Source organism: Triturus cristatus, chromosome 7 (genome assembly GCF_964204655.1).
Source record: "Triturus cristatus chromosome 7, aTriCri1.1, whole genome shotgun sequence".
Taxonomy (NCBI): domain Eukaryota; kingdom Metazoa; phylum Chordata; class Amphibia; order Caudata; family Salamandridae; genus Triturus; species Triturus cristatus.
In genome coordinates, this window is record NC_140590.1 from 1,143,644,392 (window position 1) to 1,143,671,922 (window position 27,531).

At 46.0% G+C, this 27,531-nt stretch overlaps 2 protein-coding genes across 4 annotated transcripts in view; both read left to right on the forward strand.

The window, feature by feature from the left end:
• PDLIM7 (PDZ and LIM domain 7) overlaps positions 1-27,531 on the forward strand; it is a 204,825-nt gene that overhangs the window by 144,588 nt on the left and 32,706 nt on the right. The gene's annotated exons all lie outside the window — the stretch shown is intronic.
• LOC146811268 (PDZ and LIM domain protein 7-like) lies at positions 2,695-17,418 on the forward strand. The gene is made up of 6 exons (XM_085618332.1): positions 2,695-2,751; positions 3,216-3,226; positions 5,727-5,828; positions 12,352-12,506; positions 15,689-15,725; positions 17,153-17,418. The coding sequence occupies exons 4-6, from the start codon at positions 12,365-12,367 to the stop codon at positions 17,247-17,249; spliced, it is 276 nt and encodes a 91-aa protein (XP_085474458.1). The 5' UTR covers positions 2,695-2,751; positions 3,216-3,226; positions 5,727-5,828; positions 12,352-12,364; the 3' UTR covers positions 17,250-17,418.

The window sequence follows — 27,531 nt, forward strand, 5'->3', positions numbered from 1 at the left end:
GGGAGTTCGGTGTTTAATGTGTGTTGAGTAGAGGTGTGCGGTGTTTGAGGTGCTCTGATGAGAGGGGTGCAGAGTCTGAGGTGTTTTGTGGAGAGGAGTGCAGAGTCTGAGGTGCTCTGAGGAGAGGAGTGCAGTGTTTCAGGGGTTCTGAGGAGGGGAGTTCGGTGTTTAATGTGTTTTGAGTAGAGGTGTGCGGTGTTTGAGGTGCTCTGATGAGAGGGGTGCAGAGTCTGAGGTGTTTTGTGGAGAGGAGTGCAGAGTCTGAGGTGCTCTGAGGAGAGGAGTGCAGTGGTTTGAGGTGCTCTGAGGAGAGGAGTGCAGTGTTTCAGGGGTTCTGAGGAGGGGAGTTCAGTGTTTAATGTGTTTTGAGTAGAGGTGTGCGGTGTTTGAGGTGCTCTGATGAGAGGGGTGCAGAGTCTGAGGTGTTTTGTGGAGAGGAGTGCAGAGTCTGAGGTGCTCTGAGGAGAGGAGTGCAGTGGTTTGAGGTGTTTTGTGGAGAGGAGTGCAGTGTTTCAGGGGTTCTGAGGAGGGGAGTTCGGTGTTTAATGTGTTTTGAGTAGAGGTGTGCGGTGTTTGAGGTGCTCTGATGAGAGGGGTGCAGAGTCTGAGGTGTTTTGTGGAGAGGAGTGCAGAGTCTGAGGTGCTCTGAGGAGAGGAGTGCAGTGGTTTGAGGTGTTTTGTGGAGAGGAGTGCAGTGTTTCAGGGGTTCTGAGGAGGGGAGTTCGGTGTTTAATGTGTTTTGAGTAGAGGTGTGCGGTGTTTGAGGTGCTCTGATGAGAGGGGTGCAGAGTCTGAGGTGTTTTGTGGAGAGGAGTGCAGAGTCTGAGGTGCTCTGAGGAGAGGAGTGCAGTGGTTTGAGGTGTTTTGTGGAGAGGAGTGCAGTGTTTCAGGGGTTCTGAGGAGGGGAGTTCGGTGTTTAATGTGTTTTGAGTAGAGGTGTGCGGTGTTTGAGGTGCTCTGATGAGAGGGGTGCAGAGTCTGAGGTGTTTTGTGGAGAGGAGTGCAGAGTCTGAGGTGCTCTGAGGAGAGGAGTGCAGTGGTTTGAGGTGTTTTGTGGAGAGGAGTGCAGTGTTTCAGGGGTTCTGAGGAGGGGAGTTCGGTGTTTAATGTGTTTTGAGTAGAGGTGTGCGGTGTTTGAGGTGCTCTGATGAGAGGAGTGCAGAGTCTGAGGTGCTCTGAGGAGAGGAGTGCAGTGGTTTGAGGTGTTTTGTGGAGAGGAGTGCAGTGTTTCAGGGGTTCTGAGGAGGGGAGTTCGGTGTTTAATGTGTTTTGAGTAGAGGTGTGTGGTGTTTGAGGTGCTCTGATGAGAGGGGTGCAGAGTCTGAGGTGTTTTGTGGAGAGGAGTGCAGTGTTTGGGGTGTTCTGAGGAGATGAATGCACGGTTTGAGGTATTCCGGGGAGAGGAGAGGAGAGTAGTAGTATTTGGGGTATTCTGAGAACGGAAGTGCAGAGGTTGGGGTGTTTGGAGGAGAATGGCCCCAGTGCGGTGTGGTGTGATGAGCTGCGCTTTGTGTTTTCTTACTTTTCTATGTAACCGGCGGCGCGCGGTGTGTGTGAGAGAATGCGCTGTGCCAGAGGGGTGAGCCGTGTGAGGAGAAGCGCTAGCGGGTTGTGGCCCTCTCATCGCTGGTAAGACCGGCTCCTGCGCAGCAGCCGCACACCTGGCAGGGTGCGTCCGTGCCAGCCCCCACGAAGACCCCTCTGCGAGATTCAAACTGCCTAGCAAGATGTGGGCAGAACCCGTTATCCCGAGGCACCAGGCTCGTCCAAGCTGCTATGATGACAAAAATCACTTTTCAGAGGCTAAAATAAACGGCCTGCTTTTGGTGCCCTACTGGAGGAGAAACCAAGGCTCGGAGCGATATGCAGGCATCGGGCAGATGTTGGCGCTCAAGTAAGTGTGGCACCGTGCCAACTATCTGTGCCAGCTATTCTGAAGGTTTCTCTTTGTACCCGGCCTCGGGCAGCTGTTGCTGTGTGTCAGGCAGTCAGAGACCCTCTCTGTGCCAGCTGATATGCAGGTGCCACTCTGCAGCAGGTCCTGCACGAGTCGCTCCTTGCCAGGCGTCAGCGCAGCTCTTGCCCTGTGCCAGGTGTGATGCAAGTGCCGCTCCGCACCAGCCATCAGGCTGCGGTCACTCCGTGGCAGGAACCAGGCATACGCGGCGACCGGATCAGCGCCCTGGGCGGAAAGGAAACATGTGTTAGTTGTGGGGGCGGGGTCGTTGCGGTCTGAGGGTGGGAGGTGTGAGGAAGATGGGAGGAGGGCACGGGGGTTGATGAGGGTGCTAACAATTATGCCGAGGTTCATTAAGGACTGATTACAGAGTCTTTAACGAGATCTGATTGAGGCCAAGTGGGGTGGGCGAGCTGCGGTTGGCATGACATTAGGCCAGGCAGCTCCCACATTAGGCGAGGCAGCTCCCCGCTGCGCCCCTCGGAATATTGGCGCCCCGGGCCAGGGCCCAGCTCGCCCATGCCCAAGGCCGGCCCCGCTGCCAGGCATTAGGAAGGTGTTCCTTTCTGCCAGCCTGCCTGGTTACGCAAGTTTGTCTCCGTGTGGGGTCCTTCCCTCTTCCTCCTGTATGTAAGGGATACAGGGTTGGAGGCCCCGTCGGGAGGGGCGTAGGGTGATGTCACGGCACCCTAGTAGGCATGCAGTAACCTAATGCCAGGCTATATCGGGTGCAGGCTGAAGGGCACCGAGCCGCGGGCTTCGTTACACTTCAGCTACCGACACAGAGGAACGAGGTATGGGTTTTTTTGCATGGGGACACGGGTCGGCCGTGTCTGGGGTGGGGGTGAATTGCACGGGGTTATGTTTGGCGTGTGACTTTGGGGTCGGGGTGTGACCGCACGTGTGTTCGATGCAGGGTCACTGTACAGAAAGGTCAAGTGCCTGTCTCTCAAGAGCGGCCTCTGGGCACTTTGTGGTTGGGAGAGGGGGCCTTGTCGGGCACTGTTCACTGAGTGGTATTTTCTTTTTTTTGTAAAGTGAGGTGCATGAAGTTCGCTGTCACTCACTCTCACCTGCTTGCACATTCATTGTTTGATCTTGGGTTTGGTATCTGCTTTGGTGTAGGGGAGGTTGATGTCTGCTTGCACCAGCTCAGAGCACTATCAGTCTGTGCATTATGTGCCTCCTTGACCCCCCTCCTTCCCCCGTTCCCATTTTACTAATGGTCTTCTGTCTCTCTTCCCTTCTCTCTTTACAGGTGCAGAACCCGTAAGCTTAAACTTTTTATTTTCTCTGCATGCCACCCCCTTCCTCCCCCTGAGTTATTTACAGCCATTGGTTGTGGGTTCTGCACTGCCCACCGCCTACCACCAGGGGCCCCTCGCGATGACGTCGAGCCCAGTATTTTGTGTGCGTCTCATGATGTTGTTGACGTGTAAACGTGACTATAGACATGGTTGTTTAATGAGATTGTTTCAAACTGCACAGATTTAACACCTCGAGTTCAGGTTTTGATCATTACCATACACACAGTATTAACACATTTTTGTAAATGTTTTCTTAAATTGAGCCCTGCAGTTTTAAATAAGGGTTTAAAGGCATTCCATTGCAGGACGGGTGTATATGTAGTGGGTTGGTGCCCGGGGGTGTGGCTGTCGTTAGTAGGCCCTGTCTTTCCAGGCTGCAGGTGTACTCACTAACTGGGGCCCAGGCCTGCGCCACGTCTAAAGTACCAAGGGCTGGATCACCTCCGGTGGAAGGGGCAGCTGAGAGGTCTCTTTTGATTGGCTGCTGCCCTCAGACATTTACATATGACTTTGCCTCTTGTTCCTCCCACTGACAGACTCTGTGCTCGCAGTATTAGGGAACTGGCTCAGAAAAGAGGGGATTAGGGTGGCCCAGAGGCGCAAATAGAGCCACATTTCGGGGGGGGGGGGGGCTGAGAAAAAGTTTCGGGGGGGGCTGAACTTTAAGCAATAGGCAGAGTGGAGCTGCAGGGGCTCTTAGAAGGAGTTTAAACAACAGCAAGGCCTCATTAACATGCAAATGGTCTTTTAAATACCTGTGAAGTGCTCGGGCGCGGCTGCTTTTTTGCCCGGGAAGGTGTCTCATCCCGGGCTGCCACACACGACGGGGGGGGGGGGGGGGGGGGGGGCTGAAGACCTTTGAGTCCAATGGGTGTTGCGCGCCTGGGGTGGCCCCACTAGAAATTCCCTTTACATGGGTGTAATTGCAGCTGACTTTGACCAAAAGACCAAACTGGGCAACACCACATTCAAAGAGCCAAAAAAAGAAAGCGATGGAAAGGCAAATATCTGCAAGGCCGAATCATATGAGAGGACTGACTGCACAACACATGGCTATGGATCCCAACACAATATAGATCAGGAAGTGACGTCTTATCTTCCAAGCATCACACATTTAGATGCCAGAAAGCGCCATATACTTGGATTTTTCATTGTAGGAGAGGAGATGGCGGCGAAAGGGTAATAATGCATTGCAGAAAAGGAAAAGGAAATGACAGTGTGCCACATACCGTGCTCCTATATTAATAACAGTGTGCTCAGAATCAGGCATGTTTCGTACAAAAGTCAGTGGTCGAAGTGCATTAAAAAAAGTATGGGAACTGTGTTGCTGCCACAAAGGGGGCGGGTGAGTGAGCGTGAGGGTGTGGCTAATAAACAAAATATTTTGTAACTTTTTTCAGTCTTTCACCTTCCGGTAACTACGTTCAAAAAACACAATTTACATGAAAATGAATGTGTTATTCAGTTGGAAATACACTATCGTACATTTAGTGCTACATGGACACATTCTGTGACCGAAAGCACTGTGAACATGCAAGTCATTACGTAAAACTTGCATTACACACAGTATAAGATAGGCTGCTACAAAATGCACAAAAAGGTTTAAGATAAAGTGTTTCCAAAATATCGATTTTTTTTGCAGGCTGTATGCAGTCCAGTTATTTTTAATACCTGTCTTGTAAAAGCACACACTTCACAGCTTAGCTGGCAGCTCCCTTACAACACCCCTCAAAGTAATGAATGTGTGTCACCAGGAAGCTTCAAGCGATTCTATCAGTTAAAGCCAATACCGGTTTCCAGGCATCCTTTACATCTGCAGATTGACCAGTGGTGCACATTTACACTTCTTTCAGGCAAACTGGCACCCTGCCAAGAAGGCTTGTTTAGCTGTTTACTCCTCCCTCGGTGTCACGGCACAGGAGGCTCCCTGAAAGACACTTCAGCTAAAGCATTTCAACTCTCAGAATTAACCTTTCTGGGATGGGGGATTTTTGACGAAAAGTAGGAAAACTGTTTTCATAAAATTAAAAAGTAAGGGCATGTCATGCCCCTCAGACCCCCCCCCCCCCTTTGACCACTGACAAAAGTACTGTACCCACAGAAATGTAGGGACTGGTTTTTTTAGGCGTGTGGTGGATGGGCGGGGTGGGGTTGTTTTCTGATTATATTCTGTCCTATCGAGTGTTCTTCAGTGGGGCAAATAATCAGCATTTCCCTAGATGGTGTGCATGTTTGTCTGTGAAAGTTAGAGTTCAAGGGAGTCCGAGCAGGCAGGCATTCTTGGTAACCCTAACTTCCTGTCTTCTCTCTCTTTTCCTTAATCTTGCTTCCTTTACCCCTTACCCAATTTATGTTGCCTCCTGCTGCTCTCTGTTCACCCACCGCTGCTTTTGTCCATACTCTCTCCTTATCTGTCCTCCTCGTTTACATATTCACCCAATCACCACCTATCTGGATCTCAGGACGGTTGCTAACCCTCCAGAGTTGAAGGATCAGCCCTCATCCAACGCAGCCTTCCCCGCACTGACACCTGCAACCCTTGCCTCATTTTACCTGGACGATAAGTAAGTGAGGGTTGCACCCTCGGGTCTTGTACCATCTTGTGCCACATTGTACTTGATTGCTCTTTTTTTCTTGGCGGTGCGAGGGGCAAAGTGGGCGATGCGCATGGCCTAATGGATCCAGCAAGCATGAGCCCAGATGAGATGGCTGCTTCTAGCATGTGCCAAAGAAATGGAAGCTGTTAGATTAGGGGGTAAAGACTGGAACATTGTGGATGCTTGCAACAGAGAATTCGGCCTGTTACGCTAAGGATGTTTATTCACAGTCTACACTATTTATTTTATTTTTCGAGGTTTCTATAGCGTAAACGTGACCCGAGGGCATCGGAGCGCTTTACAAAGTTTGCACAGACAGCATTTACAAGGAATACAGAAGAAATAGTACACATGTATATATATAGGGGAAGAATATACAATAGATGGTCGCTACAGTCGGAGGTGGCGATGGTAGGCTATTTCAGAGGCTGGAGGAATAAATGAACAGTTGTGCCCAGCGGTAGTGATGTTCTATGTAGGAACGTTGCCAGTGTCTTAGTCTCTTTTAAGCAGGGGGATTAAGAGAGAAAGGCATAAGCTTGGACATAGGTCGGTGATGGTCCTTCTACAACTTAGAAGATAGAACATAAAGCAAAGTTGTCTGTCCCTCTTTTCCCTTTGGGTGCCGTAATGGCTGTGGGTTGCATGGTGCAGTCGCCCATATGCAGTTATATAAATGCACCCGGGCAGGGGCTTATTTCACAGATGTTGGTCTCCCAGTACCCTTACATCTCTCACTGTGTGGCTCATACCATTAGAAGACATATGCAGGAACTTGGACAACCGAAAATGGCACTTGGTGTCCCCTCCCCTCTCTTTGGACAGGTGCATTAGCAGAGGAAGACCTTGGGGTGGGTGCCTTTCTATGCCTTAGACCAGGAGACCGAGAGTAAGAGATTGATGCAGTCAGCCACAGCCTGTGCAGATAAAAGCGGTGGGGCCGGGTTAGGGGGGATTCGACAGATGACCACAAGGAAAAATTAAATAAATAATCAAATTTCCCCTATCGTCGTCTTTCGAAATCCCCTCCCCCACCAGGTCACACCGCTCTTACTTGCACTAGCTGGATACAGTGCCTCCAGTGAGTCGAGATTTTGGCAAGGTGTTTCACTAGGTGCTCTGTGAAATTGTGGTAATGTCCACTCTAATGGATGCAGAAAACAATATTAATTTGAGTGTTTTATCCATACTTGTTAAATAGTGGATTAAATTTTACTTTGATAAAAGCTAGTTTTTATTTACTTATTTATTTATGTATTTATTTATTTTTATTGTAACCAATGCTTCAATGCAGCTGGATATGCAGGCTCATAGAGAGGTCTGTTTGCAGCTTGTACGTGCTAATGGTTCACGTGCAGTGCATCAGATCCTATTTAGCAATGAAGCTATTGGGTGTTGACCAGAGGCGTGTCTGTTAACAGAGAGTTTAATGATGTTGACTGCGCTTGCTGTGTCCCCCCGGCCTTGGCAAAGTATTACATTTTTTTATGTGGTTGCGCTAGGCCTGTAGATCGGCAGCGCAAGAGAAGAAGAGCCACAAAACAAAGCAAGCATTGGCATAGCCTATAGGTCTCACTTTTGGGACCTTCTAAGTATTTAGTTATGCAGCACAATATCCTTGGTGCAACCACATCAACTGTTGCGTGGCTAAGCACTTATAAGGTCCCAAAGGCAAGACCTATTGGCTATGCCAATGCTTGGTGTGGTTGGGTGTGTGTGTGGTTGTGTGTGTGGTTGTGTGTGTGGTTGTGTGTGTGTGGTTGTGTGTGTGTGTGTGGTTGGGTGTGGTTGTGTGTGGGTGTGGTTGTGGGGGTGGGTGCGGGTGCGGTTGTGGATGTGTGTGGATGTGTGGTTGTGTGTGGTTGTGTGTGTGTGGTTGTGTGTGTGTGTGGTTATGTGTGGGTGGTTGTGTGTGTGTTGTGGGTGGTTGTGGGTGTGGTTGTGTGTGTGTGGTTGTGTGTGGGTGGTTGTGTGTGTGGGGATGATTGTGTGTGTGGTTGTGGTTTTGTGTGGTTGTGTGTGGGTGGTTGTGTGTGTGTGGTTGTGTGTGGTTGTGTGTGTGTGGTTGTGTGTGTGTGTGCATGGTTGTATGTGTGGTTGTGTGTGTGGTTGTGATTGGGTGTGTGTGGTTGTGTGTGTGTGTGGTTGTGTGTGTGACAGTAATACTAAAAGCATCTCAAAATAAAGGAACACAAACATCGAGTTTGTGGAAAGAGAAAGCACGTTGTAAGTCAAACGGGTGCAGCAAAGCATTAACACAACAACAAAACAAACAAGATAACTTAGCGAAGACTGAATACTGATAATGGATACACACAGCCCATCATCTAAGAGTTCGATTGCAGTTAATGTGCACTCAAACCTGCCCCCTCCTTGTGAGTTACACCCCATATTTCATGAGTTGTAACTGCTGCACCCACCATAGCGCTTTGAGATCTAAAGCGCTACATAGGTCTAATCGATTAACCAGTCGCCAACATGCTGTGCTTTTAAAGAGAATGTGGCAAAAGTTTCCAGCTTCCTCATCATGTCCTCATGAAAGCGCCAACGAAAGGACTCCCTGAATGATGCAACGGACATAAAGCAGCCGCTGCGATCAGAAATAAACACTGTGAACGTTGTCCAGTTTCACAGTAACATTTCCTTAATGTTCTTTAAGTCACAAAACAGTAATACTAAAAGCATCTCAAAATAAAGGAACACAAACATTGAGTTTGTGGAAAGAGAAAGCACATTGTAAGTCAAACGGGCGCAGCAAAGCATTAACACAACATGTTCTTTGATGTTTGATTTTCTTTGAACAAGAACATCGAAGGGGCGCCGCGAAAGTGATCGTGGGCGAAAGTGAAAGTGATCTGGGGCGCTTAATGAGCATGACGAGGTTTGCCAGCCTCTGCTCCTAAGCGCGCGCCCGCGCACATGCACTGTAGCTCTAGGCTGGCCATGGTAGCATTTTTTTGAGCCCTCACAAAAAGTCTCGCCAGACCAGCGCATGCGCTGGGTCAGGCGAGACCTAAAAAGCCACGAGATCTAGGCTGGATGACGGGGATGTTGCTGTAGGTTTTTGGGAGTTGCGCACTGTGGTGGTTCTTACCAGAATGACAATATGTTTTGCTCATTTGGAGGTTTCTTGCAAGGGCGATGTTTGTCACCCTGAATGCCACAAATTATTAATCTGAACTGCCATTTACTCAATTTGGAATCTGGAAGCCTTTGGAGCATATTATGGTGACTTAAATCTTGTGGAAAACATTACAACTACAGTTATTCCTAAAAAACACTGACACTGGGCTGAGAAAGCTGTGCTGTCTAGCTGAGGCTGTGGTTCTGAGACTTTTGTGAAGACTGTTGAAATGTAGTTTGTAGCAAGTGAGCCAGGTACAGAAGCAAAACTGGAGTCGCGGGCATCACAGAAAGTATAAGGGGTCATCATAGACTATGGGCCGTATTTAGCAATGGCAGCCATCCTGCTGGCCCGCAGGGGCTGTTGTCTCCGTTCCCCTGGCGGAGGTCGTACACTATATTTAGTGAACCCTGCCAAGCATTCGAGAAATCCCTGAGTGAAGAGTAGAACTGTTGGTGTTGCATAGCCACTAACAGCATTGAAGCTTTGCTGATCAGACGTCATGTTGAGGCATACATTCGGCAAAAAAATTTGTTCTCTGAAAACACACTCCCAAAGCGGAAAAAAAAATGCCGTGACAGGCAGGGAGTTTTCTCTTTGCACATTGTGGCCATTGTGCATTTTCCCTGCTCACGACAACCATGCCTCACATGGCAGTCCTGAGTAGAAACAACAAGTGATGCTCACCCTGCCCTACATGATCTGATGGACTTTGGGTGACTGGCGATAAGGTCACAGGTTTCCAATGGCAAACAGCCAAGGTTCCACCTTCAGAAATCCAGGTCTTCCCCAACTCTAAATAGAGCTGTGTAACTGAGCATGCCTTGGCAGGAGCAAGACGTGCACTCTGGTTGAGCTTGCATGTGTGGAATATCAGATCGAATACAGGACAGGTAAATTCAAGTTCAGAGTGTATAAACACTAATGTTTCCAGCTGCAAGTTACCAGGAGCTCGCTTGTAACTTGGTACTGAAGAGGCGTGGAGTCTAAAGCAGGAGCTAGGATTATTTTCCACACTGCAGTAACCCTGCCCCTTTCTGTGATTGATACAAAAAAGAAAACCCTGTCGGCACAAACAACAATATTTTGGGCGGAGCTATATTTAAGGGACCCAAAGAGCATACCTCAATGACTTTTCAAACCAATAAAAGCAAATAAGTAAGACAGATAACCTGGATAATAGGGCGAGCAGGCTTGCCGTCCTTGCCACCCTCATAATTCCCTATCTGAAGGTGTTAATTTATACAATTTAAGGTTGTTCTCTCCCTCCCCCATGTCCTGATGAAGTCCCTCTTTGATGATTTTAAGCAACCATGCTATCCAAAGGGTCGAAACATCGACACTCTTTAAGAGGTCTTGACCTAAGCTTATTCCCCCTGGGACTTCTAAGGCATTCTCCTAGTTGTCCCTGGTAAATTGGATCTTATCTGTATTGGGAGACTGCTAACAGGTGGCTTGTACACTGTGTTTAATTATCTCTGTATTTTTACCTTTAGTCACCATCCTTGTTTCACAAGCCACTCTGCTGGAGCACTTTTGTCACACCTTTGCACATACTGGAGCAACCAATCATTGACATGTACATAGATTGTTCCATGTACTTTGAACTGAATACATGCTGTGAGTAGGAACGTTCACCCGGGTTATGTGTCTTATTTATTTGTTTTTCTTTGTTTAAAAAGTTATTGAATTATGCTCTCTGGGTCCCTTAAAGAAATAGAGGTCCCCCCCAAAAAATGTGGTTGGTACCGACAGGGCTTTCTTTTTTGTATCAATTCCTACCCGCAACCTGAGGTTCACTGGGTTACCCCATTAGTTTGTAATGGTCTTTTTGGGATAGGCCTGGGGTGTGGGGTGACTATCAGGAGCCATGAAGTTTATCCAGGGACTCCTTTGTTGGAGGGAGATCCAAAGGAAACAATGGAATTCCGTCCACCAGAGCCTCTTCCCCAAACTCTGAAGAAATATGGCCTTCAGTGGTTTTCCAAGCAGTATTTTCATTGGTTTAGAAGCCCTGATGACCCTTGCTGGAGAGGATTTGGTAAACAAACACCATGCGTTACACATCCATATTCCTGCTCAAATGGTTGGTAAGCGCCTCTTCGCTGATCCCTTACTGAAGGCGGGAGCTGCATTGTTTGCGCTCTGGTGTGTCAGGAGGGATCAGAACCAGGAGTCCAATGCATTCAGGACAGGTTGGATCTACATGTGAGACTGCACGCTCTTTGCGATGCAGAGTAATCACAATTAGAGAGGCTCTCTCAAGGGTACAGTGAAAAAGGTGACAGTAGGTGTACAGTGTATTAAGTACAGACCAGGAGCAAAGCATTGGGGAGCCCTGTTGGCGGGCTGGGTACAGGGTCACGGGGACACCGCAAACTGTGCAATGTACGTAGGACGAGCGTGGAGGGGAACAAGTGTTAGCAGCCTGTTTTCAATAGGTCCAGAGCAAGAAGCCAAGATCGGTGTGCCCCGCTGCCCTAGAGTGCGGTGTTGTGGGTAGACGGGCTGTGCTTGAAAGCTTGACAGGACGTTGGAGACTGTATTAACTTTGGGATAATTTTGAGACCTGCAATTGTAGTCATTGGTTTCTACCATATAATATGCCAGGCAAAACTGGCAGGAGCTCTTCGCTACATTGTGTGTGCAGTGCATACACCTGAAGTCTCAGGGGTGGGACTTCATGTTGCGAACTGTGCTGCTGAGTCACTTGACTGGTTACTTGTGCTGCATTATTCGCTGTGTGGCAGAACTCAGGTCTTTGTGGCATAGGGTGTGGATTGTTTGCAGGGATGAAGAGCCTGAGAATTGTGCTGCATGGTATGCCATGTGGAAGGGCTGGAGCTCTGTGCAACTACCTAGTGGGCTGTATGCTTCTCATTTGCATGGTGTATTGTGTGTAGTGTGCCTCCTGTTTCATAAGTGCTCATTGTTAATCGTGGGCTCTGTGCTTCATGGTGTGCAGTGTGCCTGTGGCGTGACCCGTACCTCTATGATGCATGGTGCGCAGTGTGCCTGCGGTGTGACCCTTACCGCTACGATGCATGGTGTGCAGTGTGCCTACAGTGTGACCCGTACCGCTACGATGCATGGTGTGCAGTGTGCCTGCGGTGTGACCCTTACCACTACGATGCATGGTGTGCGTGTGCCTGTGGTGTGACCCGTACCTCTAAGATGCATGGTGTTTTGTACATTGATTGTGTGACACCAAGCTGTATGCTGCATGGTGGCAGGTCGCCTATGGAATGGTGTGAGCTCTGTGGTGCACGCTACACCCTACCCATGCCGAGGTGTGCTCCTGCCTGTCCAGGCTGTGTAATGCCCGCCCCATGACATGATCTCTTACCACTCACCCACATCCCACAGGCACTCGCTGAGGATGGAAAGTCATCCAGCCTATCTTTCCAACGACTCCAGCAAAAAGAGGCTGGTGGAAGATACCGAGGACTGGCAGCCAAGGACTGGAACTGCCCAGTCTCGCTCCTTCCGGATCCTAGCTCAGCTCACGGACACAGACTTCAGTAAGTGCCTGATATAACCAGAGGAGAGCCCAAGGGGGCGGAAGAGAAGCACAACTAGCACACATGGATCATTTTATCTGCAGTGGCGGCCAGCACAGGTAAGAGCAGTGGGCGGGGTGTGGGGGAAGTCGACAGACAACGGGATAGGTAAAATTGAATAAGTAAATAAGACCACTTACCATGTGCCCGGTGCATCGCCGAGCCGGCAATGCGGCGAGTGCAAGGTAAGTGGTTTTAATTTTTTAAATTACATTTTTCCAAACACGTCGTCTGCTGACTCCCCCCACCACCCTGCCCCGCCCTACCGCTCTTACCTGTGCCGGCTGCCACTGATGAGCTGTGTTGTTGCATGTGGCATTATATTAGGTGTACTGTGGCTGTAGTTCACTCCCATGTTTATGGAATTTCAGGACAGTCTTGCACCGGTTTTGGTGGTAGTGGAGCCTGTAATTCTTGGTAAGTGTCTAATGATCAGTCAGTCTGGATCTATCAATTTGATCCATCTATACATGTTTTTTGTGGAGCACCCGAGTTATAAGTTCTCTTGGAGAGTTCCTTTCAGTTGGCAGTACTCTTGGTTTTTACTATCCCTGATTGATTGGCAGTGCAATTGGTTAGCATTTTTTTTTGTCGGAAGAAGGGTGCTCTTAGACAGGAGTGCTTCTTGTAAAACCTCTAGGCAGTTAAGTGTGTATTTCAACCTAAGTGACATAGCTTGTGTTCACCATGTAGAGAATCCTCCCACAGCGCGACGCCCAAAGCCGATGTTTCACTCTTATCTTATCCTAGTACCTTATATCTTCTAGATCAGTGAAACTCAAAGTACAGCCCGGGGGCCACTTGCGGCCTTCTTGACTTTTACATCCGGCCCCCCTGGTTAACAGCAGCATGAGCTGCTGTTCAGCTGCTGAGTATTAATATTCATAAAAAGAGTTAAATAAACAGGCAAGCATTTATTAACCTGCAAAGTAATGCTTGCATGTTTATTTACATTTTTTAAAGCTCCTTACACAATCCATGACCCATCCAAACCCACTGCCCTACGCCACCCCGTTGATATTAATGCGGCCCTTGGTCACACCACAGACAGTACTTTGTGGCCCCTGGGCAAATGTTTTCGAGTACCCATATTCTAGATGAATGGTAGATCATGGAGGAAATGTAAGGGCCTTGTAAACCACTCATTCTTAGTCAGTGTTTCCTTCCAGAGAGAAGAGATAGATGTTGTAGATTCTTTGAATCCGTCTATCAGCAAGTGCAAAAGGTTAATGGATGTAGAAGAGTTAAAGTCCAGTTAATTAACGAATTAATTCATTCATGTATTGGGTAAGTAATTATCAGCATCTTCTGAACCCCATAGAAACTGTCATATCCTTCAACTCAGGCTGCTAAAAATAAACCTCGTCCAGTGGGGGCTGATTCGTGGATGCCCGTCCGCAGGGCCTGCGCTTAAAAAGTGAGGGCTCGCCCTGCAGTGGCCATTGCAACGATTCCTGGTTGTGGAGATTCAGATGGAGTTGGGTGATTTCCCTCCGCTATCTGGCCCTATTGCCTGTCACTAGTTTGTTGTTTCTGCAGTTTCCCATCACTATTTCCTGCCACAGTTAATAGTCATTTGCAACACTAGGGATTGAGCATTGACAGGGACTTGGTATCAAGTAACCCTGGCTATGCAAGCGCTCTGCCTTGGTGCCTGGTGGAATGGCCATTTTGTGACTCTGGCTAGAGATGATGGCTCCTGGTAGGAATTTACTAACACCAACCATGCCGAATACCTTTTCTTGAACGTTTGCCTTCACCTAAACACTTTTTTCCTCCTATGTCAGCCTTTAATATGAATTACTGCACGTTCTCAGACCCGTGCATCCAACATTAACAACCTTCAAGGTGTTTTTTGTATCCTATGCCGTTGTTCTTTCATCATTAAATCATTAAGCCCTAGAGAACCTGTTGCGTTATCTGCTGGTGGAAGATTGGGATATTTCTCTTGCCTCACAGTCGAGTCTGAGTCGCTTGTGTTGTTCTTTTGGAAGCATTCACTTTGCAAGTGAAACAAGCTTCAATCTGAGTCAACAAAGAGAGCTCTCTCCAAGTTAGGCCTTTCCCAGTAAGCAGACAAAACAAGAGCTAGGAATTGTGGGGTTGATCACTTGAAAGAACAAACAGAGACCCTTAGATATGACCAAGCTGTAGTCGACTTGGCCACTCTCTCCTTTCGTAATTGACTAGGACTTCTTCTCCTATTTGACCCTTGTGACCTTTAAACTGTGCTGTGCCCCTGGTTGGTTTGTCGCTGTGTGTAGAATGCAGATACCCTCCTGCTTCTCTAGGGTGCCATGTTGGCACCATTTCTTTGGGAGCTACTTGACCCATGATCTGGAAGATACCTGTTACTTTGGCTACCCCAACATTGGGAGCTGTTCAACAGCAGATAACTTTGCTCCTGGTGTGTGGTCAGCTTTACAATGGTCACATCCCCTTCCTACATCTGTTCTCACAGATCATGGTGCAGCACCTCGCTGCGTTGCTAGGCATCGATCTGACACATTTTTCAATAGTAGTTCACTGTCAATTTAGTAGAAAGAGAGTAGACATTGCTTTGGAAAACTGTGGGCCATAGTTAGAGTTTGGAAGATGGGAGACTTCGTCAAGACGTGACAGATATTCCATTCGCTGTATTGCAAGTGCCACAGTATATAATGCACTTATAAGATGTCGGATGAGACATCTGTCATGCATGTTTTAAACCTCTACACTGTCTGTACCAAGGTGCAGTCTCCTGCCTGCTGAACTCTAAATAAGGCCGAAGCCATGGTATTTGCTTCTATGTGCGATGACAGAATGCCAGGTGATGCTGCACAGCATGAACACCATGCCCAAGAAAGAATAGTAAAAGGTGTTAGAAAAATATCTGAACAGGGATCCATTAATATCCTGGGTATCAGACAATAATAGTTGACGCTTTACTCCTCGATTGTCTCTGGATTCTCTGTGTCTCTATTGCTGTGGGTCTTTGCGTTTCTGGGAGCCTTTGGCTACTGAGGGCTGTGGGATTTCATGTGCTCTGATGTCCAGGGTTTCCTCTAGTTCTGGGTTTCCAGGGCTGAAAGTTGAGCACTCCTCTCCTCTTCTTAACTCTCACTTCTCTTCTTCTTTCCTTGATGCTTTCTGCCTGTCCTCAGTGCAAGACCCGGATGATGAACATGTGAAAAAGGCCAGGTAAGAGTGTAGGACCTCGGTCAGGGCTGGGAGGGAAAGCAAGAGATGGGTCTAGATAAGGGAACGAGGCAGCAGGCTGTGAGATGACAAACTGTGTGGGAAGAAGGATGGGGATGGCAGCCTATGGTAAGACTGGAGGCAGGGCGGTTACTTATACTAGGCATCGAAGCAGGGTACCAGTCAATGCTAGATGCCAAAGAAAGACACTGGCCTCTCCTGCTATCACTCTCTGCCTGATAACTTACCTCCAGGCTTCGGTCTCTTCACCTGAGGGGGTCATTGATGCACTGCTGTTCACTGTAGGCTGAGACATGAGGTCAATGTGAGATGGAATTGGATTGCAAAGATTCTGCAAATCAGAATTAGGGCAATGGATGTAGCCCACTGACCAAAAGCCCTCGATACCTGTACGATAAGGATGATTTTAAGGAATAGTTTGGTGAGGCAGCTAAAGCTGGCTCAAAGGCTAGACCTAAAACTATGATGGTCAAAGAAAAGCAGAGCACTTGTATGGCACACAACTAAATGGAATTCAAACCAGAATGAAAAGTCTGATTGAAACACGGATCTCAGAGATGTAAACACATTCCAATATGACCAGTCTTCTTTTTTTTAACCTTGCTTTAAAGTGTCATATACCCACAATACTTTTCTTCCATTTCCATAATGTGGCAGGACTGGAGGGACTTAAAAGGGTGTGCACAATGCCCGGCAGCTTCTTGGAAACAACCACTAAACTGTGGCAGGTGGAATTTTCCACTGTGTGACCCATGTGTGTGTTTGAGAGCGCCTAGGATAAATAGGAGCTGAAGTAGGAATGGGATCATTGATATCTAGAGGGAGTAGCTGAGCTCAGTGTTAGCTGGCTGGTGGTGCAGACTCAATGTTAGTTTGTAGGAGGCACAGGCTCGGTGTTAGCTAGCAGGAGGTGCAGACTCAATGAGAGTTAGCAGGAGGCACAGACTCGGTGTTAGCTAGCAGGAGGTGCAGACTCAATGTTTATTAGTGGGAGGTGCCGACTTAGTGTTAGTTAGCAGGAGGCGCGGGCTCAGAGTTCACTGAGAGGGGTCTGCCACTTAATCTCTCCTGGTGACCTAGTTGTGTACACTGGGTGGTGAGACACTGATCTCTCTTGATGCTGTACCTGATTCATCACTTGGTCTCCAAGGCTAATTCTTCTTATTTTCTTTTCTCTTCTCTGGTGTGTCTGTATTACTGTTCACCTCGTGACTGTCCTTCCATGTGTCTCCTTCCATCTTCTTCCCTCCCTACTCTCTTCTGTCCGTCTCGCTTCACTTTCCTTGTCGCTTTTGCTCCCTCCCTCCCTCTACTTTCCTCTCCCCTTCCCTTTCCTTCCTTCCTTCTTTCTTTCCTTCCTTGCTCTCCAACTCCTTGTCTTGTTCTCCACCTGTCTTCCTTCGGCTCAGGGAGAAGTTTATCACCGAGCTGCAGAGCCCGCGCTACACCCGCCTGCGGGACTGGCACCACGAGCGCTCCGCCTGCTCTCTGAACGTCAAGCCCTGAGCTTGCACCGGCGCGGACGAAGAGGGGAGAGTGGCGGGAAAGAGGGGGCCTTGTCTGTGCTGGGGGTGTCCAACCTCGGCCCCCTTCCTAAAAATGTGCAGTACCCAGGGATAACTAGCTGTGGCTTTTTAATGTAGGAATTTGTTTAGAAGTAGCCAACTATTTAAAATATATATATATATTTATATAATATATGTTCGGAGCTAGACTCTCTGCCTTCTGAATGCTTTAGAGCCACAAAGGGTCCTATCACCGCCTCCAGATGTGGGGCAGGGGTTCACTATGATGAGGAAGTGGGAACAGACCCAAAGTCCCTCTTGAAGTTGGGAGACTCTTTATATCCGCCTGGGGGAGAGGAGATGTTATAACCCACCTTTTCAATCAATCTGTTCTAGAGGAGGGACCCCAGTTCTGACCCCCTCCCACTTCCTTCACCCTTTCGTCTTGGTGGGGAGCTGCCCCCACTCCCTCATACCTCATCTTCTCCCCCAGGACAGACACTGGGTGTTCGCCTGGGAGTCACCTGGGAAGGGGAGACCTTGGCCTTAGTTCACAAAGAGGAGTGGGGTCTGTGCCTGTGCTGGGGGGTGCCTTGTTCTAGCCCACTCTGCAAGGGGCCTGAACAATGTTTATGTATTCTGCTCGATGTCCTAGATTAATGTAATAAAATTAATGTAATAAAAGACATTTTATGTACCCAGATTGTTATCATTTTGATGTTTGTATCATTACATAGTTCATGATATTGTGACCTTTGCTCCCGACCAAAGGCCTCTTAGCAACTTTCCTTCTTAAACGTGAAATGCCCTCCTGTGTTTCAGTTTTTACTATCCCTGGATTTCACTTTTTCACGATCAAGCCCAATGAAGGTATCCCATCTGTTTCCATCATTATACCTCCTGAAGGTAGCCATGCTTTTCAGCATTGTGCCTCCTGGAGACAACCTTTTTTCATCATCGTACCTCTGGGAGGTACATTCTGCGTCCTGGAGGTTAGTCCTATTTTTCAATGTCATACCTTTTGGAGCTGGCTTGTCTTTTCAACATTATACCAAGACTTTAATAATTGTCTTCTTAACTTCATAGCCTAATCCTTTGTTTTATAATGCTTGCTCTTTCTACGCAATAGTATGCAAACCTTATTTAAAAAACAGAAGCCCTGCACATTAGAATTCAGCCAGCCCCCCCGCCCCTCTTTAAGCAACCCAACTTCAGTCTTTCTTCAGAATGAAAAAAATAAATAAAATGTGATCTCTTCTGATAACTGCTGGTGTGTTTGATGCTTTTATGAACATATTGCTTCCCTCTCACAAAACAGTATGTAGTCTGACATAAAGTTTCCGGGTTCAGTCGTAAACAAAACATCTCTTTTCTGTCGACTCCTAAGTCGTAATGGTTCTACTACAGAATATCGAGGCTAATAATATTGTGACGCAGTAATATCGCAAGCAGAAAATTGAGGGACAACATATCAAAAGGTGAGTGCATAGAGTATAGATTTACTGTTTTTAATTACACGTCTAAGCACCGTGAAGATATACATATCGTCAAGGTACATATATATATGTGGAGTTGGGTATCTATAATTAGGATAGGAATACTAAGGAATCTATTCCTAGGAATCTATATGTAGCTTTCGATATTCCGTCTTCGATTTTGTGTCCGTGACATTTGGTGCCATTGAGATTCCTACCTTGATATTCCAGGGGCTTACCAGTTGTTATAAATCTTCATCTTGCTTCAACACACGAGCAAAAGTGGCTTCAACTGGGCCTACCTGATTGGTGGGGGTCTCTAAAGCTGATTTTTTTGGGGACAGAAGGGGCCACAAATAAAAAGCAGCCAACCACCTACAACGGACGATCATGAACATAATATATACACACAGTTCCTAGAAAACCTTTGGAGCACTGTTCCCCTTTGCATTGCTCACAAGTTGCCATCGTGTTCTCAGTATACATGGCAGTCTTTTCGTTTCATCGTGCTGATTAACCATGTCAGCGCTTTTAATCTCATATTCTGGTAATAGCCGAGCCATTTCACATTAGTGAGCTGCAAGGAGCCCATTTCTGATGGGGGGGAGGGGGGGGGGAGTGATAGTTTATATATAAATAGATATATATATATATTTTTTATTGATGAAGCCGCAAGGCGGAACGCGTCTGTTGGGGGGGTTGAGGGGTCTGCAATAAAGCACTTTGCAAGGGATACCAGTGTGCTCTCCTTATTCAGCGCTGAGGATAATACGCTGAAAGTGTCCTAATATATATATATATATATATATATATATATATATATATATATATATATATATATATATATATATATATATATATATATACACGCTCATTGCAAGCCTTATGTTTGTGTTGTGTTTGGCAAGGATCAAGGTCGTTCTGAAGGATCGGAGTTGCATCAACGGATTTAGAAGTGCCAGAATAGCAGTGGACACTAAAGTTCAGCGAGGAGGTGCATCAACAGAGTTGTTTGTGTGATCCATGTCTTTGAATAGCAAGAGTTTGTGTTGTTCGAGAATGAGGCAGATTGGCAGAGCTGGTTGTGGGCCCACACCTAAAATACCAGAAGGCAGCAGATAGCTTTACGTGCACTAACAAAATTGTTTGTGCGCGTGAAGTACTTTACAGGTAACTCACTAATTGTCGCAAAATCAACTCAAGGTGCAGTACCATTAAAATAATGTTTTGTGTGGAGTTCGGTTGAAACTGATTATAGAAACAAGTATTTGATGAGAAGAAGGGATAGCGGTGCATATAATGGGCACAGTGCCAGGCCACACTGTTGAGTTGTTTTTTGCATAATTTTATTGGAACATACACACATTCATAAATATTATATTTACTCAATGTTTCATCCCCAATGTTTATAATGTGAGACACTCGGAAATTAAATATTTTTCCTACGATCACACAAAGCCAGGATACAAAGCCAAGTCTTCGGCAGCCAAGGTCCACGACTTCTGTGCCATTGCATCAAAATGTATACAAACATAGATGGGAAGGAGTGACTATGTTCGTCTTTCATACTGACATCCAGTAGACTTCAAGTGCAAAGCACATGTTGTCTAAAAGGTCCCCCAGAGCTCCGAGGTGAAAAACATCCCAGTTAGTCATTGTTTACTCATCTGTAATTTGATGTTATGTATGGTCCCCAAAATCCTCTGCTCTGCTTTCAGTTGCTACATAGTGGCAGAGGAGTCAGTGGCGTAATGAAGGCGCTATACAAAATATAGTGTCTCCTCCCAGTCAAAATGAAAAAATAAAAAATAAATACATAGCTTCCGGACACCAACACATCCTATATGCCTTCCACCCCCTCACCAAGCTGTGCTCTCCCTCAGAGCAGAGAGCTTGCATTGCATTGACAGACTCCCTGAGAGCACTGTCAGAGGAGCCTCTCACTCCTTTAAGGCATAGCGACAGTGGCAAGCAATGTTTGCTTCCCACTGTTGCTCCCGTAGCAGTAATAATAATAATAATCCATATTTGTAAAGTGCGAACAATCACCCGTAAGGGTCTCTAGGTGCTGGGAGCCGTCGGGAAGATTAAGCAAGCTATTGCCCAGAGTCACATGGTGCTGGGCTAATCTGCCGCCGGCGCCGGGGATCAAACCGTGATCTCCAGATTCCGGAGTCAGTCGCCCTTGCCGCGGCGCCACACCTCTTCCCTAAGCAGTGAGTAACCGATTTAGAATATGATATTTGAGCTAGTGGCATAGAGTGAGGGTTTTACAGTACATCTGCATGCTTTCCTTACTCATGTTATCCCCTTGTTAAATATACAATAGTCTTAACGTGTTTTGAAAAAAATCTGTGGTTGTTTACAGACAGAGGGGCAGATTTACAAGAACTGGCGCATCCCTGAATATTAGCAGGGATGCGCCAATTCATTTGCGACACGTAAAAAAACCCCTTGCGCCACCATGGATGCGCCGCATTGACAATGCGGGGCACCGGGGCGCAAGGATAGACAGATGCGTGACGCATCTGTTTGGCATAAGGGCAGCGCATTGCTGGAGTCATGTCGCAAGTACGACGCAACTCCGGAAATGGTTAGGAATGCCTATTCCTAACATGCTGCGTCACTCCTTATGCCTGATTCAAGCAGGTGCAATGTTATGATGCAGTGGTGTCGTAAAAGTGACTCAGTGTAATCTTTTAGATTTCACTGCGCCACCTTTACGAGGCTTTCCTATGTGGGTACACCCACCCTGCATACATTATACCTGACGCAGGTATAATGTAGCGCAGGACTTTACAACATGACGCATCTCCCTAGATGCGTCATGTTGTAAATATGTCGCATCGTGGCGCATTGTTTACGTCGCCGCTGCGTCACAGAAGTGACGCAACGGCGGCGTAAACCTGTCGCAAGGGGCTTGTAAATCTGCCCCAGATTGTCTGTAACCTGACCCAGATGACGTTGACTAAATAAAGAAAATCCTTCTAGATGTTGCCCCAAGTGATGAGAAAGGTCGCATCCAGTTATTCTTCTCAACATTGTCATTGATAACTTGTAGAAGCCATATAATCAAAGCCCAGTGTTTAAATGGGAGATAAATTTGACCCTGGGTTTGCCACCAGATTGGATCTCTTATTTGGCAATTGTGTCTTTCAGATGTTCAGTATGTTGCAAACCTGTTAAAACACTTTACAATGTTTCTCTTCAAGACTATCATATATTTCCTGTGTAGATGTTCACCCTCCTTGTGCTCACTGTGTTACATCACACTCTAATGCAGAAGTGTGTGATGCTTGTGAGCAATTATAGCCAAGAACCCTGAAGACTAGGTGTAGGCTATGCTGATGAGAATTTTTTTTTGACTCAGAACAAGCACATGGCAGCAGATTGCTTAGAAGATGATGTTGAGGAACTTGACATCCGGTTAATTTCCCTGTTCATTAAACCAAAGCATAACATAAGTTCTTAAATGTTGCCATTTACTATAAAAACATTGAAAACTGCAAGCCAGTAGTGATCAACATTCCCTACAGAGATGAGTGGAGTCCTACAATGCAGCCGCCTGTGTACTGAAATGAAGGAAAACACGTCTTATCGATGATCAGACCCACCAAGGGGGAAGGCCTCGACACCAAAGCAAAGGTTGTCATTACCCACAGTCAATTTGTCATTGAAAACCTGGCATCAATACCGAAACTTTCTTGACTATGATAAATTTGTTAGGCGCAACAATCGTGACACCACTGATTTTGAAGCATTCTATGCAGTATCCTATGAGGTGGAAATTGAACGATAAGAAATCAGGTGTTTTTGAGTTTGTATATTAGAATATTGTGTAGAAAATATCGGGGTGCCAAAATATTCCTTAATATTGACAATAAGACTATATTCAAGGTAATCGTGCATCGATAAGCACAGTTATACTATTCTTAACTACACATGTATGTACCATGAAGATCTATCTTGTCCCATTACATGGATGTGGAGTTAAGTACTTTCTACCTATACTTACCTTCAGTATATTCTGGTTGTAGATATTATGGCTAGAATATTTTAGCACATCGACATTTAAAACTTGATACTCCGCACTGTGCCATTCTGAACTGTTCGATAGTCTTTGGTGAGATTATCAGGCAGCATTGCCATTTAACAGGGAGACTATGCTATACAGCCATCACATCCTAAGGATATGGTACCTTATACAGCATGCTGCAGCCTGCCTCTTAAGTACCTTACACATATGAGTTTTCTGACTTGGACAAGGGAGCATCTAGCTTATTTCCTGAACACTGGTTAGGAGTAGCCAGGGGTAGCATGTGCTACCTCTGGCTTAAACTTTGGTATCCCTGGAACTACCCTTGTTGCTCACAATCTTAGTAATCATGGTGTCAGTGGCAAGAGCAACAAGTATTGGCAAATACAAAAGATTGGGCCTATGTGAGAGCTATTGGCTTTGCCAGTGTCTTTTAGCCATGTTGTAAAGCACTGTTGCTGCTGTGCAGCATGGATAAAAGTTATTAAAAAAGCACTACAAAACTTTTTTTTAAAAAAAACAAGGGCTATGAAGCTGGGAGGTAAAGAAAAAAAAAAAGCACTGACACAGCCGGCGCTGGCCGAGTCATGGTGCTTTTTTTTTTGTTATGGCGAATGGGGGGCAACTCGGAGTACGGGAGGATGGGAAGTGGTACAGAATAGAAAACTTGGACAACATGAGGGTGGGGAAGAGTGGGAAGAGACAACAGGGACAATGGGGGTGGGAGGAAGAGGCAACAGACAATGAGAGGGTGTGGGATGAGGTGGGAAGAAGCAACACGGGCAGCAGGGGGCGGTGTAAGCAAGAAGCAAGACGACTGGAAGAAGAAATAAAAAAGAAATAGCAACATGAAGGGAAGAAGAAACAAATAATATAGAACTTCAGTCGCAACACCAGTAGTGGAAGGACCCTAATCAAGATAAGCAATCAGTACTTGGTACATGCTCCAGACGAAAGAAAGGAAGTGAAGCTGGCACGCGTTGCCCAATTAGGAGGCAGCAAATGAGAGTGACACTGAAGCCCATGAATGCAAAGCAGTGGATGGGCTCCGAATGTCATTTGAGGTCAAAGAGATTATACCACAATATCGATCTGCCTCACAGTGTATACATGTTATCAAACACAATGTATTTTCAAGCTAGGTAGATGTAGATATAATAATAGTAAATCTATATTTCCATATACTTACTTAACTTTACAATATGTTGGTAGTCAATATCGTGGACAGTGTTAATTTGTAAAAGAATTAGTGCCGGTGCCCAAAGTTCTACTAGGCGTGTTGAATACTAGAACACCCCCCACCCCCGTATCTTACTCATGCAGGTTTCTGCATTCTCCCTTTGTGATGTTTTTTCTGTTGTTCCCTTCCCCCTTCTTTCATCTTTATGTGTTTTTTCCTGTCTTAATCTTGGTAATTGTATGAAGAAGAAAAATAAGTGCGGTTTCCAAAAATGAGTGCAGGTGGTCCCCACTGGCTCAAATTAGGCACTGATCATGGATACCATATTTTGGGAGATTGATAGTAACACCTCAATGTTGTGACTTATATTCAGGGTCATAGAATGTGTGATGTCAGATCTTCTACGCCTGGCCTGGCAACATGGTGATTGGATCTCAATTGCTTGCTTCCTCTTTAGTGTCTGCACTTATACTATATATATTTACCTAGCTGGCCATAGTTGCGTTGATGTCTTTATGACAGTATTATGAGTAAGGCTCCCAGGTTTCCGTTTTACTGATTTTTTTTTACAGATAAATACAGAAAGAAAATAATGTGTTTCTTGTCTGTTTTTATTTTTCAAAGTGGAAAAATACTGCAAATTGTGCTTCTTTTGAGTGACTCCCCATGCTGTCTTTCATGAGTCACAGGCCTACAGCCGAGTGCATAGACAGCATGGGGAATTAAAAAACAGGATAACATTTCCTTACATACAGGCATGTGTTTATATATACATAAAGTATGATGGTAATATTTGCCTGTAGGTGTAGTGTATTGTTATATGTGGCTGCTTAATTTGCTAAAATGCGACAGGCATCGAAGTAGGAAGGCATGTTCGTCAGTTAATAAAATTAGGAAATATATCATTTTGCAACTCTTTCTTCCCAAAACACAAAATAAATATGGATAAATACCAATAAGACGGCAAAAAATTAAATATAGATAAATGTATCATTTTGCAATTCCATTTATTCCCAAAACACAAAATAAATATGGATAAATACAAACGAAAATAAAAACAAATATCATAAAACTGAGGGCCCTAATTATGAGTTAGGTTTGTGGCTTCCGTGCCGGAAAAGAAGGATGTGGCCGCTTCAGCTAATGCACATAATGTAAAAGGACCCTCATATGTGGATGCAGTCAAGGTAACAATTAAAACCTCAGTTGCCACAACACCTGCATAAAAGACGAAGAATCGAATGGACACCCAGGGAAGGAGGTTTACAAGCTGTCATTAGTAAACTTAAGTGCACCTTATGCCACAGCAATTATGGCGGCATATGACAGGAATGTGGGAGAACAAGTCGGAGATAATTGATGTCTTCCAGAGAATAAGCAGCAGCTCACCTGGGACACCGTCCAAGAGGGGAGGAGAACCTTAACGGATTACAGTAAGTTGGCCCTGGGTGCAGGAAACAATGTCACCAGGCAGCTAGCACCAGGAGCCATTCTACAGAGACGTTCTGTGCTCCAAATGTCTCTATTTCAACTGAGGTTGGGACACCTGTAATGAATATGACATTCATTTGCGCAATCTTGTTTGTCAGGAAGGGATGCTGCCGTTGTATTGTAATTGTACTGTAATTGCATTTATATAGCGCTTAGTACCCCGGAGATGAAGCGCTTTTTCAGCGAGTAGCACGCTACTCTGGAACCTATAAAGGATTAGTGGTGAATTAGTATAGTAAAATATTAAAGTAATTTGAGTGGTGGATATGCTAGTCAGTTATTTGGATTGAGAAGGATAGTGGAGAGATAGAAGAGGGAAAAAGGTTTGCATTTATATAGCGCTTGCTACCCCTGATGGGATGTTGATGTGGTTTTTTGGCAAGTAGCATGCTACACCGAAACCCATAAAGTATTAGTGGTGAATTAGTATAGTGAAATATGAAAGTCATTTGAGTGGTGGATATGTTAGTCAATTATTTGGATTGAGAAGTATAGCAGAGGGATAGAAGAGGACAAAAGGTTTGCATTTATATAGTGCTTGCTACCACTGATGAGGTGTTGAAGCACTTTTTCGGTGAGTAGCACGCTACTCAGGAACCCATTAAGGATTAGTGGTGAATTAGTATAGTGAAATATGAAATACATTTGAGTGGTGGGCATGTTAGTTATTTGGATTGAGAAGGATAGTGGAAGGATAGGCGAGGGCAAAAGGTTTGCATTTATATAGCTCTTGCTACCCCTGATGAGGTGTTGAAGTGCTTTATCGGTGAGTAGCACGATACTCCGGGACCCATAGAGGATTAGTGGTGAATTTGTATAGTGAAATATGAAATTAATTTGAGTAGTGGACATGTTAGTCTGTTATTTGGATTGAAAAGAATATTGGAGGGATAGAAGAGGGAAGGATTTAGAAAAAAAAATTGGGTTTTTGTTTTGGAGCTCATAGCTGCAGGAGGAGGCTTGGGATGAGTAAAAGTGAGGTGGAGGGGGAAGAGTCACTAAATGAAAATCGTACACGTCCAATCAAAATGTACTGCCATTATGCATGATTTCTAAAAACATTAACTAAATTAATTTATGTTAAAGACAGAAGGAAAACGTTCATTTTTAGAAAATCTGATTTTGATCCAACCCCACGTGTTGCATTATGACTGCTAATGTCACCGTAATCTCAGGAAACAAGGACTCCACCCACAATAAGTCCAGGTCTCCCCAATTGCTAATTGGTTGGGCTGATTGAAATGTTCTCGCTATTTTAGAAGCTTTCACGTTTCCCTGCCAGTAAGGGGTTCAAACCTAAGCACCTTTCGTCAATTCAGTTAAGGTTAATGTTTCTTCCACATCATTTTTATTTTTTAATATAAATGGCTTTCTTTATTTTTTTCATTGCCTTTTGGACTGTATTATGCATAGTGCCCCAGAGGCACAATGGGTGTGTGTGACTGCTTTGTGTGCCCCTGGCTCGCTATGGTATTATAGAAGGGGCAGCAGACGCAATATCAAGATGTTGCTGGCATCACGTGTGTCAGCACTATTTTGGGAGGTCGTTCCCTCATTTGCATAGTGGTGTTGCTTAGCTTCTATGCCTGCACCCTATTACAAACATGGGTGCAGAGGCAAACATACCCGTCGGAAATGCAATGACTGTGCGATATAAAAAGGTGGCGCATTGTTAGTGTGCCATCTGAGGGCAGCCCTTAGGACGGGGGGGGGGGGGGTAAGGGAGACCCAGGGAGTCACTCACTGTACCCGCTGGCAGGGGTATCTTTGTCCCGTTTTTCAAGTGCAAGCGGGTTGCCTCCTGAACAGAGATGGCGGAACTGGCTACTTTCCCCCACTGTCCACCTTTCATAATGTACTGCTCCCAGGGCAGCACGAGTTTGCAGCTGTCCTGATGGCATCCATTACTTGTCATAGGACACACTGTCCCTGTTTGCACCTGGTTGACCTCTTTAAATGTGCGCCATGACGCAAACAGGGACAGCACATCCTTTACATAATACAGGACCAGGTAGGGAACCCCAGCATTCAACAGTACCAAAAGTGAGCGGCTAAGGAAAACCATTGACCTTTGCAGTTCTGCTTTCATGCCTGGAACTTC

Excerpts from the sequence above, each read along its gene's own strand:
- LOC146811268 (XM_085618332.1), top strand. The coding sequence starts at position 12,365 with ATGGAAAGTCATCCAGCCTATCTTTCCAACGACTCCAGCAAAAAGAGG. Across the intron at positions 12,507-15,688 it reads GCTCACGGACACAGACTTCA|TGCAAGACCCGGATGATGAA; the intron begins GTAAGTGCCTGA and ends GCCTGTCCTCAG. Across the intron at positions 15,726-17,152 it reads GAACATGTGAAAAAGGCCAG|GGAGAAGTTTATCACCGAGC; the intron begins GTAAGAGTGTAG and ends CCTTCGGCTCAG.